Source organism: Rhizopus microsporus (genome assembly GCF_002708625.1).
Source record: "Rhizopus microsporus ATCC 52813 unplaced genomic scaffold scaffold_16, whole genome shotgun sequence".
NCBI classification, from domain to species: domain Eukaryota; kingdom Fungi; phylum Mucoromycota; class Mucoromycetes; order Mucorales; family Rhizopodaceae; genus Rhizopus; species Rhizopus microsporus.
In genome coordinates this window covers 459,444-471,796 of record NW_019671931.1, presented here as the reverse complement: position 1 = coordinate 471,796, position 12,353 = coordinate 459,444, and the positions used below count along the sequence as shown (strand labels likewise).

Genomic DNA, 12,353 nt, shown 5'->3' with positions numbered 1-12,353 from the left:
AACCACAAAAGGATTTGTAAGCAATGACAAAGCAGGCAAGTGACAATGATCCTAGTTCTGGAATAATTCGACGTAAAAGAGGAAGGCCTAAAAAGCAACAGTCAATACAAGCACCTACAGCAAGCGTAGGAAAGAAAAGAGGAAGACCTCCAAAAGCACTGATTGAAAAAAGAGAAAGACCTCTTAAAGCACTGATTGAAAAAAGAGAAAGACCTCTTAAAACACTGATTGAGAAAAAAGAACAAGTAAATGAATCAACCCCTCCTCGGAAAAGAGGTCGACCTCGCAAACACGCTCCAAAGGAAATAAAAGCACCTGTTATCAGAGTGGCCACTAGAGGTAGACCAAGAAAGAAACCTAAGACGCAAATAAATGAAAAGAAGCCTAAAGCGCAAACGGACAAAAAGAAGTCTAAAGTGCAAACAGATAAAAAGAAGCAAAAGGCTACAGTTAACTTTGATGAAAGCCACCCAAAAGTAGGCTCTAAGAGAGGCAGACCAAGAAAGACCCCTAAAAAAGAGACTAAAGAAGAAGCTAAAGAACCTATTTCGATACGGTCCAGACGAGAGCACCCATTCCAGACTTCTAGCACAAAGAAAAATACCCAGATTGGTTCGAAGAAACGAGGCAGGCCACGAAAGACACCACTGGAAAACGATAAGGTTCAGGCAAAGAAGAAAGGAAGACCACCTAAAGCATTTGCTTCTGAAGAAAGTCAAGCTGTAAATCGTAAGAGAGGAAGGCCGCGCAAAGATGCTGCAAAGCCAAATAAATCACCAAAAGCAACAAAGAGCGAAGAGGATGATGATAGCAGTAGTATAGCAGACTTTAGTGAACTCTTGAGTGATGAGGATGATCAAGAAGAAGAACCTGAACCTAATGAAGACTATCATTTCTCACATAGCCCTGGCAAGGCGCATCATAAAAGGATAAAATTATTCAAGAAGTACAGAGAACAAAGTGACATAGATTATGACATTAAAACAAGAAAAGGCAAACGAATGTGAAACTATGAACATCTTTTGACCTTGTAATATTATCAGTGAAGATACAATGATACAAACGGGGATGAACTTGCAGTCAGAGTAGAGAATAATCCCAATAAACAGAGAAAGAGGAGTCATGCATCATAATATCATGTATATATACGATCTTATTTCATAAAAAGAATAAAACTATTGTGGTATATGCTTATGTTGATGGTAGGGCTTGTTGGTTTGCTGTCACTGTGGCCATTTGTCTCCATTTTCCATCATAACCTGCTGTCCAAAGCCTTAGTTTACCATCGTCTCCAGATGAAGATAAGATAGTTCCAGTAACATTCCATTCAACTCTCCACACCTCTGCCTTATGATCAGGAAAAGATGCAATGAGTTCAACATTGAGTGGTTTATTCAACTGTTGTTGTGTAGGTGTTCCAGCAGGTGATATAGGCATTCGATTACTACTGCTTCCCCTTTGTTGCTGAGTCAGCTGTGTAGATTCTGTTATCTTGTAAATTCTAACATACTGGTCCTTGGATGCAGTAGCTATTAGTTGATAAGATCTTGCTAAATTAGGTGCCCAACTGACATCATGAACCTCTAGTGTATGTCCTGGTAGTATCTCTCCTGGTATCCATCTATTGTGTCCATCATGTTTAAATATCTAAAGTCGTTTTTAATAACCCATTTAAAGCATATACTCCCTTTACTTACTCTTGCCCCTTTCTCTTTACCCAGTCCCGCGACCATCATGGCTGTATTCGATCTGTTGGGACACCAATCAATGCAATATCCGCTATCGGCATCAATCGGACGATGAATACTACCTGCATTTGTCTGTTCCCCTATGCCTGCTGTCGAGCTAGGAGATATTCCCTGAATGAATCCTGCAGTTGTACTTGTCATCGTAGATACATCAGGCACGCCCGGTGTAGATAAACCATGACTTTTTATTGAACTTCCGCTGGAACTTGTACTTTTGGTATTGACAGGTTGCTGAGGATGCTGTGATTGTGGCTGATACTGCTGCAACTGTTGTTGTAGTTGAGATTGATGTTGTTGCAGCTGTTGGAACTGTTGCTGGAGTTGGGATTGATAGGGCGAAGTCTGTTGCAACTGTTGTTGAATCTGACCTTGTGGTTGTGGTTGAGGTAACGCTTGCTGACCTTGCGGCTGCTGTCCTGTTGGTGGTGTGTTGGGGATAGATGAAGATATTTCAAATTCTTCCATTTGTGACCATTGGGCGAGGTTTGTCGGCTCCAGCGCTTCATATATTCTAACTATACCATCTGAAGAGCAAGTGGCCTATGAATAAACAATAAATACATATAAAACGACGGCAGATAGCTGTGAGTACCATACCAATCGTAACGAATTTGGTGTAGGGGCAAATGATATGTCGAGTACTGCGCCTCTTGATTCAACCAGTCGAAACCTTTCAACCCATCTCTTTTGACTGTTTCTAGGCTCTTTATTTTTTAAAGAAAATTGTATCAATGTTGGCATATGCATTCATAGCGCGTGTGTGTATGGTTCACACCCATCAGCTTGCATTGACATCTTACCTGTTGGCTGTTCTTCCCAAATCTTAACTTGTCTATCAAAGGAACAACTAGCAATGACTTGGCCATACTCTGGTCTGGCCCAAATTGCCTTTAGAATGGACGAGTCATGGGCTTTCCAGGAGTCACTTAGTTCCCAAACTGAGCAATCCTCACGTTCTACAAAGTCCCATACTTTTAATTTCTGATCAGAGGAACAAGTGACAAGCCTCTTTCCATAGAAATCATAGGCTACATCGTGTATTAAATCCTCATGACCAGTATCGAATTTCGTTAGGCTGCTTGTCATTTTGGTTTGTGAAAGAAGTATGGTCAATTGGCTGTGCTTTAACAGATCTAATTCAACTCAGCTATGCAAATCTTTAGCATATTACAAATACGACACAGTGGAGGTAGATAATTTTTACATTGCACTCTAGTCGTATAATTTGCTCTCATATGAATTTCTGGACCTGTAACTAGGTGATAGAAGACCCTTACGCGCCTCGTTATGCTGTGCAATTAACAATATATGTAATTTCTATTTTTCTGTAATAAAATTTTATTGTTTTGGAACCAAATAACAGAAAGAGAGACTTTTGATTTTCTTTTTATACAAAAGTATAAGCTCATGTCACACACATTCTCTCTCTGTTGATCTTTATGATGTTGATTGGTTTATTTAGCCAAATCTGCTTTGCAGTGGATGCATAAAGAAAGTGCTGTATGCCCTGAAAGCCATTACCATAATTGGAAGTTATTGTGACAGGCTTTACTTGATTCATTCCGCGCCACCTGTCGCTTGCAAAGTAAAAATGCAAAAAGCCCCACTGTTCCTTCCCATAGTTGTGATAATCAGCCTCTTTTTATTCAATGGTCAAGAAAGTTGTTGATTCTCGTGTACATACACTTATCAAAAACTGTGTGCAAACAAAGCATAGATCGTTCTTTGTAATTGTTGGTGATAAAGGAAGAGATCAGGTAGAGAGTTTTATTTTGATCAAGATCAACAAAAAACTAATTGACAGCTTAGGTCGTAAACTTACATTGGCTTTTATCTCAAGCCCAAGTCACCTCTCGTCCTTCGGTATTATGGTGTTATAAGAAAGAACTTGGCTTCACAAGGTACAAGAAATAATATATTAGAGTCAGCTTTGCACATATTAACTTGTTCTTTTCCAGCCATCGAAAGAAGCGTGAAGCTAAAATCAAAAAAGATATTAAACGAGGAATCAGAGAAGTTAATCAAGAAGATCCCTTTGAGCTGTTCATTACTGTTACCAATATTCGCTATGCATATTATAAAGAAACACAAAAGATTCTCGGTAATACTTATGGAATGTGTATTCTCCAAGATTTCGAAGCAATCACACCAAATACATTGGCTCGTACTATTGAAACTGTCGAAGGTGGAGGTATGGTCGTACTCTTATTGAAAAGCATGAGCTCTCTTAAGCAGTTATACACAATGACCATGGTAAGAATAACAGTAGCCCAAACCAACATATGTATCCCTGACAGTTCCATGTAGGATGTGCATAGTAGATATCGTACTGAAGCGCATAGCGATGTTGTTGCTCGATTTAACGAACGCTTCATCTTATCTCTCACCTCATGCGAAACTTGTTTGGTTGTGGATGACGAGTTAAATGTTTTGCCAATCAGCATGGGCAAGAATGTGAAGCCTCTCGCAGTGAAAGCATCAGATGAACAATCCCCAGAAGAAATCGAACTTGCAGAGCTAAAGGAATCTTTAAAGGAAACAGAACCTGTAGCTTCTCTTGTCAAGAACGCTCGCACGATTGATCAAGCAAAGGCAATTTTGACCTTTATTGAAGCTATTTCTGAAAAATCACTTCGCAGCACTGTTGCTTTAACGGCTGCTCGTGGTCGTGGTAAGTCTGCTGCTCTTGGTATTGCTATGGCATCAGCTGTTGCATATGGATACTCCAACATCTTTGTTACATCACCCAGCCCTGAAAATTTAAAGACGTTATTCGAATTCGTATTTAAAACTTTTGATGCACTTGGCTATGAAGAACATCTTGACTACGATATTGTGCAGTCCACCAACCCTGAATTCAACAAGGCCATTGTCCGAGTGAACATATTCAAACAACATCGTCAAACAATTCAATATATTCAACCTCAAGATGCACACGTCCTTGGTCAAGCTGAACTGGTTGTTATTGATGAAGCTGCAGCTATTCCTTTACCTCTGGTACGTAAGCTCTTGGGACCGTACCTTGTCTTTATGGCTTCCACTATCAACGGTTATGAAGGTACCGGCCGCTCTCTTTCTTTGAAGCTGATTCAACAATTACGTGAACAATCACGAGGTATTGTTGGAAAGAAGACAGATGATGATGCAGATGGAATTGTTGTAGGACGAAACATGGAAGTCAAAAAGACCGAAGGCTCCATGTCTTTAGGCGGCCGTACTCTGAAAGAAGTCAAACTTGAAGAGCCTATTCGTTATGCTCCTAACGATCCAGTTGAGAAATGGTTGAACAAGGTTCTCTGCTTGGATGCCAACATTGTTTCCAAGAACATCCAAGGCTGTCCTCATCCCTCAGAATGTGAGCTGTATTATGTCAACCGTGATACGCTATTCTCATATCACCCTGTTTCGGAAACATTCTTACAACGTATGATGTCTCTTTATGTAGCAAGTCACTACAAGAACTCACCTAATGATTTACAATTAATGAGTGATGCGCCCGCACATCATCTATTCGTATTGCTTCCCCCAGTAAACGAAAAGACTAGTAGCTTGCCTGATCCTCTGGTTGTTATTCAAGTCTGTCTCGAAGGTGAGATTTCTCGTCAAACTGTCATGAACTCTCTTGCTCGCGGTCAGCGTCCTGCAGGCGATATGATCCCCTGGTTGATTGCTCAGCAATACCAAGATGATGACTTTGCAAGCTTGTCCGGTGCTCGTGTCGTCCGAATTGCCACACATCCAGACTATGCAAAGATGGGATATGGCTCTAGAGCGCTCGAACTCCTCACATCCTTCTATCAAGGAAAGGTCTCTAGCTTGAGCGAAAGCTCTGGCTTAGAGGAAGATGCATTGCCTCGTGTTGAAGATTATGAATTGGAAAATGCAAACATCAAGACAGAGCAAATCAAGGTCCGTGATCCTAGCAAGATGCCAGCTCTTCTTACAAAAATCAGTGAAAAACCTTCTCATCGTCTTGATTATCTCGGTGTCTCTTATGGTCTTACTCCTGCTCTTCACAAATTCTGGAAGCGTGCTGGCTTTGTTCCTCTGTACATGCGTCAAACTGCCAACGATTTGACAGGAGAGCATACCTGCGTGATGATCAAAGCATTAACAGATACTCAAGATGCTCGTGTAGCAAATTCAGCATGGTTGGATGCTTTTGCTCGCGATTTCTCAAAGCGTTTCATCCACTTACTCTCATACAACTTCCGCGACTTTACTGCAGTCAATGCACTCAGCGTTCTTGATGCTGCAAAGCAAGGTGAAGACCCTGAAGCCGAAGGAGAAAAGCAATTGGACAAGGAAAGATTGAATACACTGTTTAGTCCTTATGACTTGAAGCGTTTAGAATCTTATGCTAACAATATGGTCGACTATCATGTTATTCTTGATATGATTCCTACCGTTGCTGAGCTTTACTTTAGAGGCGAGATGCCTGCTGATATCAAGCTTTCAGGTGTTCAAAGTGCTATTTTACTTGGTATCGGTTTGCAACGTAAATCTGTAGATGATCTTCAAAAAGAGTTATCTTTGGCAAGCAACCAAGTTTTGGCCTTATTTGTAAAGATTGTGAAAAAGTTCTCTCAGTACTTTACAAAAGTCGAAGAAAAAGCAATTGAAGCGTCTGTTCCCAAGCCATCTAAAAAAGAGACTAGTGATGAGAGTGGTAAACGTGATATAGCAGACGAAGAGGCATGGCAACCACTGGCGGAGGATGTGGATGAAGATTTGGCGAAGGCTGGTAATGAAGTGCTGGATGAATTAAAATCCAAGCAAAGAGAGTTGATTGACTCTCTTGATCTATCAAAATATGCTATTGGAGGTACAGATGACGATTGGACAGCAGCCGAACAACGAGTAAAGTCCTTATCTTCTGGAAAGAAAAGTGGAGTTAATTCGGTGATAAGTGTAAAGAACGAGAAATCATCAAAGAAGAGAAAATTAGAAAGTGCACAACAGCTTGCTGATAAAGAAAAGAAGCGTCAGGAAGGCAAGATTAAGCTTTCAAAGAAAGCAAGAAAATCATAGATAAAATAAAGAATTCTTTGGTTAACATTATAGAACAAAAAGATAAGCTTTTATATAGTCAAACATTTTCATCAAAATGATATTTTACCCCCGAACATTAATTTATAATTTCTCTCTCTGCTTCTCTACATGTTCAGATTTGGAAATCTCAACATTTCCGAAAAAGAGGTGTTTTATGAAAGTGAGCACACTGTAGGCTTAGTCAATTTGAAGCCTATCTCTTTGTAAAACTGCTTTTTACAGTATTGAAATAGTTGCTTATTATGATTAAAATAGTGGCCGTAGGCGTGATGCGCGTTATTGATTATGAAATTATAAAGTAACTTGTGTAATATAGATGTATTAGTTGTTCCTAAGCGTATGACGCTTCGATACTCTGATTTACTTGAGAAAGAGGTACAATCATTCTTTTCCGTTTGAGCAATAACTCATCACGTGCGTAGATAATTGATCTTACTCTCTCAGCAAGACGCATAAGTAAAGCGATATCGCAATTGTATCCTGAAACAAAGGAAGGATTAGTATGGTTATTTCAAGATGGAATAGACGCTGGTCAAACAGTAATTGAAAATGAACACAAGTCAAGGCACCTTTACTAAAAAAGCCTTTCTAGGTTCCACATGTTCATCTACATCTAATACCAAAAAGATTTATAGATTGGTGCAGAGACAGTCAAGATCGTGAAAATAGAAGCATCTTGGAGATGGAAAATGAGGCTAAGCTGCTAAGAGATCTATTGAATAAAGTTCAATAATGATATCTGCATAACTTATGCAAACGTATTTACAATGCAAATCAGTGATCCACTGTTGTACAATTTCCCTTCTTAATCGTTTAACCCAGCTTATTGAAAGAATATTTTTTGTTTCTTTTTCTGTATTTTTTTTAAATGACAACGACAGCAGTCAGGTAACTATGACAACCTAATCCTTTGACATGCTGACAAACATGGCTTTTTTTTTTCTCTCTCTCTCTCTCTCTCAGAGTAGCATTGAGGATCAGACCGTCTCAGAATGACGAAAAGGAATGCTTGAAAATAGCCGATGACGGAAACACAGTCTACTTAGGAACTGACAGGACCTTTCACTTTGACTTTGTTTATCCTTCCCACGCAACACAAGAGCAAGTTTATGAATCTAGTATTCCTCCTTTGTTGACTAGCTTTATTGAAGGGTAAGCTAAGAAACAATTGTGCCTGAAAAATGAGTGAAACCTAACTCCGTTTCCCTATTTCCTGCTTTCAACAGAAAGAACGTAACTGTCTTGGCTTATGGGTATTTATTAAATGAACCTTTGGTGTTATTTTTTTTTTATTCATGAGAAATTATGTAGACAAACAGGTTCTGGAAAAACCTATAGCATGGGGACCGGGTCAGAACCTTATCTAAATTCAGACAATCAAGGTATCATCCATCGCTTTGCTCACTCACTCTTTGGAATGATGAAGCAGCAGACAGAGGATTACAATTATCAAGTCTATCTTTCCTACCTTGAATTATACAATGAAGAGATTAATGATCTATTAGCTACAAAAAATGATACCGAACAGCACCCATCTATAAGAGAAAACACACAGGGAAGGATTTACTGGGCAAATGTTAAAGAGGAAAATGTACAAACAGCTGAAGAGTTATTAAGGTAATAAAAGATAAAAAATGATTTTTTTATCTTTTCTGTAATGTATAGTTTCTAGGTGCCTAAAGAGGGGCTCTCTGCATAGAACTACAGGAACGACTGAATTAAACGCCTCTTCTTCTCGTTCTCATGCCATCTTTTCTGTCATACTAAAGCAACAATTTCTTAAGGATGAAGAGGCTTTGAAAGAAGTAGTAGATGATAGTGAATCAATTAAACGTCTTGTTTCAAAGTTTCATTTTGTGGACCTGGCAGGTTCAGAAAGAGTAAAAAGATATAATAGGGAGTATGTACCATAACCTAATTACTTTTTCTTTAGCTCAAAAAAACAAACGCTTTAGGCGATCGACAAAAAGAGGGTATATCAATCAACTCTGGATTATTAGCTTTGGGGAACGTTATTTCAGCTTTGGCCGAGAGAAGAATATCTACTTCTTCCTCCATCGTACCACAACCACATATACCCTATAGGGATAGCAAGTTAACTCGATTATTACAGGATAGTTTAGGAGGGAATAGCAATACACTTATGTTAGCTTGCGTCAGTTCTTCAGAATCAGATTACGCAGAAACGCTCAATACGTTAAAATACGCCAACCGAGCACGCAATATTCAAAACAGAGTCGAGATAAACCACGAGTACAACGAAGGAAGTGCTGACGAGCTACGTTATTTACGAACACAAGTCGCTCGACTCAAGATGCAGGTATCTGTACTAAGCGATATAAACAGCAACCACACGTTGGAAGATCAAGTGAAGGTGTTGAAGGAAGAAATGAATGCCATTCGGACCTATGTTCGTAGCTTGACGAATGAATTGGTTCAAACTAAAAGTGAAAAAGATACACTAGCATTGCAGTTAAACAGTGCTCAGGGCAACATTGAACCACACCCTATTATACAAGATTATGCCTCTCAAGTGGAAGCCCTGAAACTTCAGGTGGTTGAAACGCAAATGAAATTTGAAGCGGCTAATAACGCCTTGAACGAAACATCGCTAAGCAAACGAATCTCAAATTCTTCGTCAACTAGTCACCTTCATGACCTAAAGAAACATAGTATGAAACAACAACATCATGCATCAACATCTACAGGACGACGTCTTATTAAGAGAAAGCACTCAATAAAAATAAAGCCAATATTCTCGCCTGTACATAAGCACAAGAAGAACCATCAAGGTTTAGAAAACAACATTGACGAATTTATCGGCCTGTTACAAAAAGAATATGACAAGGTAAATATGATATAAGAAGAAATATAATTAAAAATAGAGAAATATAAAAACAAGGGGGGAAAGAAAGGGAGGGGCGTTTTTGTTGATTCTAAATTTTACTTAGCACACATGCAACTTTATGATCACAGTCCACAGATGAAACTATACTGCATGACAGCGTCGAAGCGACCCTTGAAAGCTTTTTATCTTCTTCCTCTCGACAAGAAGACTTTAACGAGAATAACAGGCACATGCGTCTTCCTTCACCTCCTCCTTATATTTGTCCATCGTCTCCTTCTGGAGATATTCTATTTGATGATGAAGAGGATAGATTAGAAGCTCTTGTAAGTTTCATTAGATATAATACGCATGTACATATCATTGATGAATATATATGAGGATAGGAAGTACCTGCTTGGTCTGATGAATCCAAAGGTGACCTAATTAAGCGATCATCCATATCTGTTGATTCCATGTGGGATGACACAGACAGTTCAATCACAACTTCCTATCTCAATTCGAGTACAGCCGATATACCAACAACTACAGCATCCACTAGCTACAACAAGCTAAAGAATGATAGAAAACACAACAAGAAACTATTAAAAATGCTCCACCAGGTTCAGGCAGACCTTTTGGTCAAAAAAGAGCTCGTGGGACAGTTAGAAAAGACAGAGGACCTGTACACGCAGATGAGAACAAATTACGAAGGCAAGCTGAACGAACTCAAGGAGCATCTTTTAGAAATACAGAAAGAAAGGGATGCAGCCCTGAAGCAAAAGGTTGCACCCTCTGGCATAAGTCCCCCCGTGAGAGAACGTCCTCAGAGCGTGATGCAATTAAGAGAGAATAAGCAAGCCCAAGAGCTGCGGTCTCAGTACGAAGTCAAGTTGAAGCATTTGATAGCCGAAAACCAAGAGTTGCGTAAAAAGAATACACAATTGACCCAAGCCAATCGTACAGCACGAGTGAAATCAGATTCAATCATCCGTCAACTACAAACTGATATAGAAAGACTGCGTACACAAAAGAAACAGCTGACAAAGAGTCTAAAGGTAGAGGCAGATAGTGCTAGAGAAGCAGCCATATGTTATGAACGAGAAATACAACAATTGAAACGTAGAGAACTCGCAGCATTGGATGCCAAGAGTAAGCTAGAACAGATGAATGAGACTCAAAGCCAACTGATACAAAAACGTACCGAAGAAACGGCAGCTGTAAATGCTCAAATGCGCCAACTTGTCAATACATTAAGAAAAGCGTCCAATGCAGGAACTTATTTGAGTGAAGCTAACCTCGAAAAAATACTAAATGGTACATTCACACCAACACCAACGCCAGCAAGGCCCACTAAGCGTAGATCGACTATCATTGGAGCTGGTGCACAGGCTCTGTAAAGTCCAAGGAGGACTATGTGTCTCATTGTTGATATATTAAAAATCTTGAAACATTCATTGCATAATAATAAACTACGCTCTATTCCCCTCCTTTTTTTTATAAAAATTTATTTATCATTTTGTTTACTCTTTTCGCTTTATTGTTCCTTTGTACAATCAACAACAAAATAGAGCATACTTCTGGCGTAACTATAGATTCTTTCTAAGCTTAGCCCATCCATTGCTGGCTTTAATACACCTACTTTGCGAAGAGTCTAGATAAAAACTTGTGCAACCATATCACATTGCTGAAGCTTAAATCGCTTGAAATATATAGATGTACACATGTGCATACAGTGCTCACGGTACCATTTACGGCACACGAGAAGACTAGTGCTACAAGCGCTTCCTCTAGGCTTCACCTGTGATGTCACTTTACAGCTTTATATTACCAAAGTCACTATCTAATCCAAGACTGTCCAGTTCACTCTTTGATGTAAAATGTAGATTTATCATAGTTACACTTGAATGATCTTGGTTCTTTTGTGACATAAAATAGCCACATTTTTATCTCTTTCTTCTTGGAAAGAAACAAAAAAAATAAATTCGTATTCTACATCAAGAAACATGGAAAGACATCTTTTTCTGAACAAGCTTAACATGGCACTACATAGTGAAAAGGTTTGTTGACGACTTCACTGGTAGAGCCTGTAGCACTGACCTCTTCATGAATTTCCTCACGCGCGTAGTGTACACCTACGAAGTGGTAAGCATTTTTATAATTTCTTTTTTTGTTAAAGACAACCGGTACTAGCTTTAGTCATTGAGTTCATCACGCTCAATCATCTCAAGGGGATACATCTGTTGCTTGAATAGGTAAAAAAAACAATGAAATTGGTTCTGACTTGAACTGCTTTGTGAAAACATTAAAAGCATTAGCTATACCTTTGATCATGAAGGTAAAACATTTATTTCTTCAAGCAGTGTTAAAATTTTAATGAAAGCTCCGGCTTGAAAGAAGCATAAAGCTGATCAAAAACCCAGCGATATTTGTCTCCTTCTTTGAATTCAAAAAGTCTTCTGCCCCCAAACCTCTCAACTTCTATACTCTCACCCTGAGTGCTTTCATTAAAGGTATACTAACTTTTACCACTTCAAAAGAGTGGTTAGCATAAACAAATGTTGATGATCATAAATTGGTACAGTGAGCGCTGTATATAAAAACCTTACTATAGGCCTTATTTACTTGGTTAATGCTATGCTATGGTAAAGGCGTTTTCATGGCAGCCACCTATGTTTTCTTCCAAATGACAATGACTACTATGCTTAGTGTTACAGCAAAAAGTCTCC

At 39.0% G+C, this 12,353-nt stretch overlaps 6 protein-coding genes across 6 annotated transcripts; 5 read left to right on the top strand and 1 right to left on the bottom strand.

The window, feature by feature from the left end:
• Positions 1–23: 23 nt before the first annotated feature.
• Positions 24–1,007, top strand: RHIMIDRAFT_245965 (uncharacterized protein; the record flags this gene model as incomplete). Its single annotated transcript, XM_023610255.1, has 1 exon — positions 24–1,007. The coding sequence occupies one exon, from the start codon at positions 24–26 to the stop codon at positions 1,005–1,007; it is 984 nt and encodes a 327-aa protein (XP_023463477.1).
• Positions 1,008–1,191: 184 nt separating this feature from the next.
• Positions 1,192–2,834, bottom strand: RHIMIDRAFT_240441 (WD40 repeat-like protein; the record flags this gene model as incomplete). The annotated part of the gene is made up of 4 exons (XM_023609376.1): positions 1,192–1,647; positions 1,698–2,288; positions 2,346–2,452; positions 2,549–2,834. The coding sequence occupies 4 exons, from the start codon at positions 2,832–2,834 to the stop codon at positions 1,192–1,194; spliced, it is 1,440 nt and encodes a 479-aa protein (XP_023463476.1).
• A 465-nt stretch (positions 2,835–3,299) lies between these two features.
• On the top strand, positions 3,300–6,874 carry RHIMIDRAFT_262421 (DUF699-domain-containing protein). Its single transcript, XM_023611605.1, has 4 exons — positions 3,300–3,505; positions 3,558–3,649; positions 3,707–4,001; positions 4,056–6,874. Exons 1-4 carry the CDS (start codon positions 3,398–3,400, stop codon positions 6,777–6,779), a joined length of 3,219 nt encoding a protein of 1,072 aa, XP_023463475.1. The 5' UTR covers positions 3,300–3,397; the 3' UTR covers positions 6,780–6,874.
• A 34-nt stretch (positions 6,875–6,908) lies between these two features.
• RHIMIDRAFT_240439 (Bis-triphosphatase) lies at positions 6,909–7,533 on the top strand (the record flags this gene model as incomplete). The annotated part of the gene is made up of 5 exons (XM_023609375.1): positions 6,909–7,003; positions 7,056–7,066; positions 7,117–7,175; positions 7,223–7,339; positions 7,393–7,533. 5 exons carry the CDS (start codon positions 6,909–6,911, stop codon positions 7,531–7,533), a joined length of 423 nt encoding a protein of 140 aa, XP_023463474.1.
• A 321-nt stretch (positions 7,534–7,854) lies between these two features.
• Positions 7,855–9,054, top strand: RHIMIDRAFT_186871 (kinesin-domain-containing protein; the record flags this gene model as incomplete). The annotated part of the gene is made up of 5 exons (XM_023605877.1): positions 7,855–7,952; positions 8,027–8,053; positions 8,112–8,417; positions 8,473–8,680; positions 8,734–9,054. Coding segments are annotated over 5 exons (960 nt in total), but the record flags the coding sequence as incomplete, so codon positions are not given.
• A 717-nt stretch (positions 9,055–9,771) lies between these two features.
• RHIMIDRAFT_45917 (uncharacterized protein) lies at positions 9,772–11,112 on the top strand. The gene is made up of 2 exons (XM_023615271.1): positions 9,772–9,971; positions 10,032–11,112. Exons 1-2 carry the CDS (start codon positions 9,879–9,881, stop codon positions 11,022–11,024), a joined length of 1,086 nt encoding a protein of 361 aa, XP_023463472.1. The 5' UTR covers positions 9,772–9,878; the 3' UTR covers positions 11,025–11,112.
• The last annotated feature ends 1,241 nt before the right edge of the window (positions 11,113–12,353 follow it).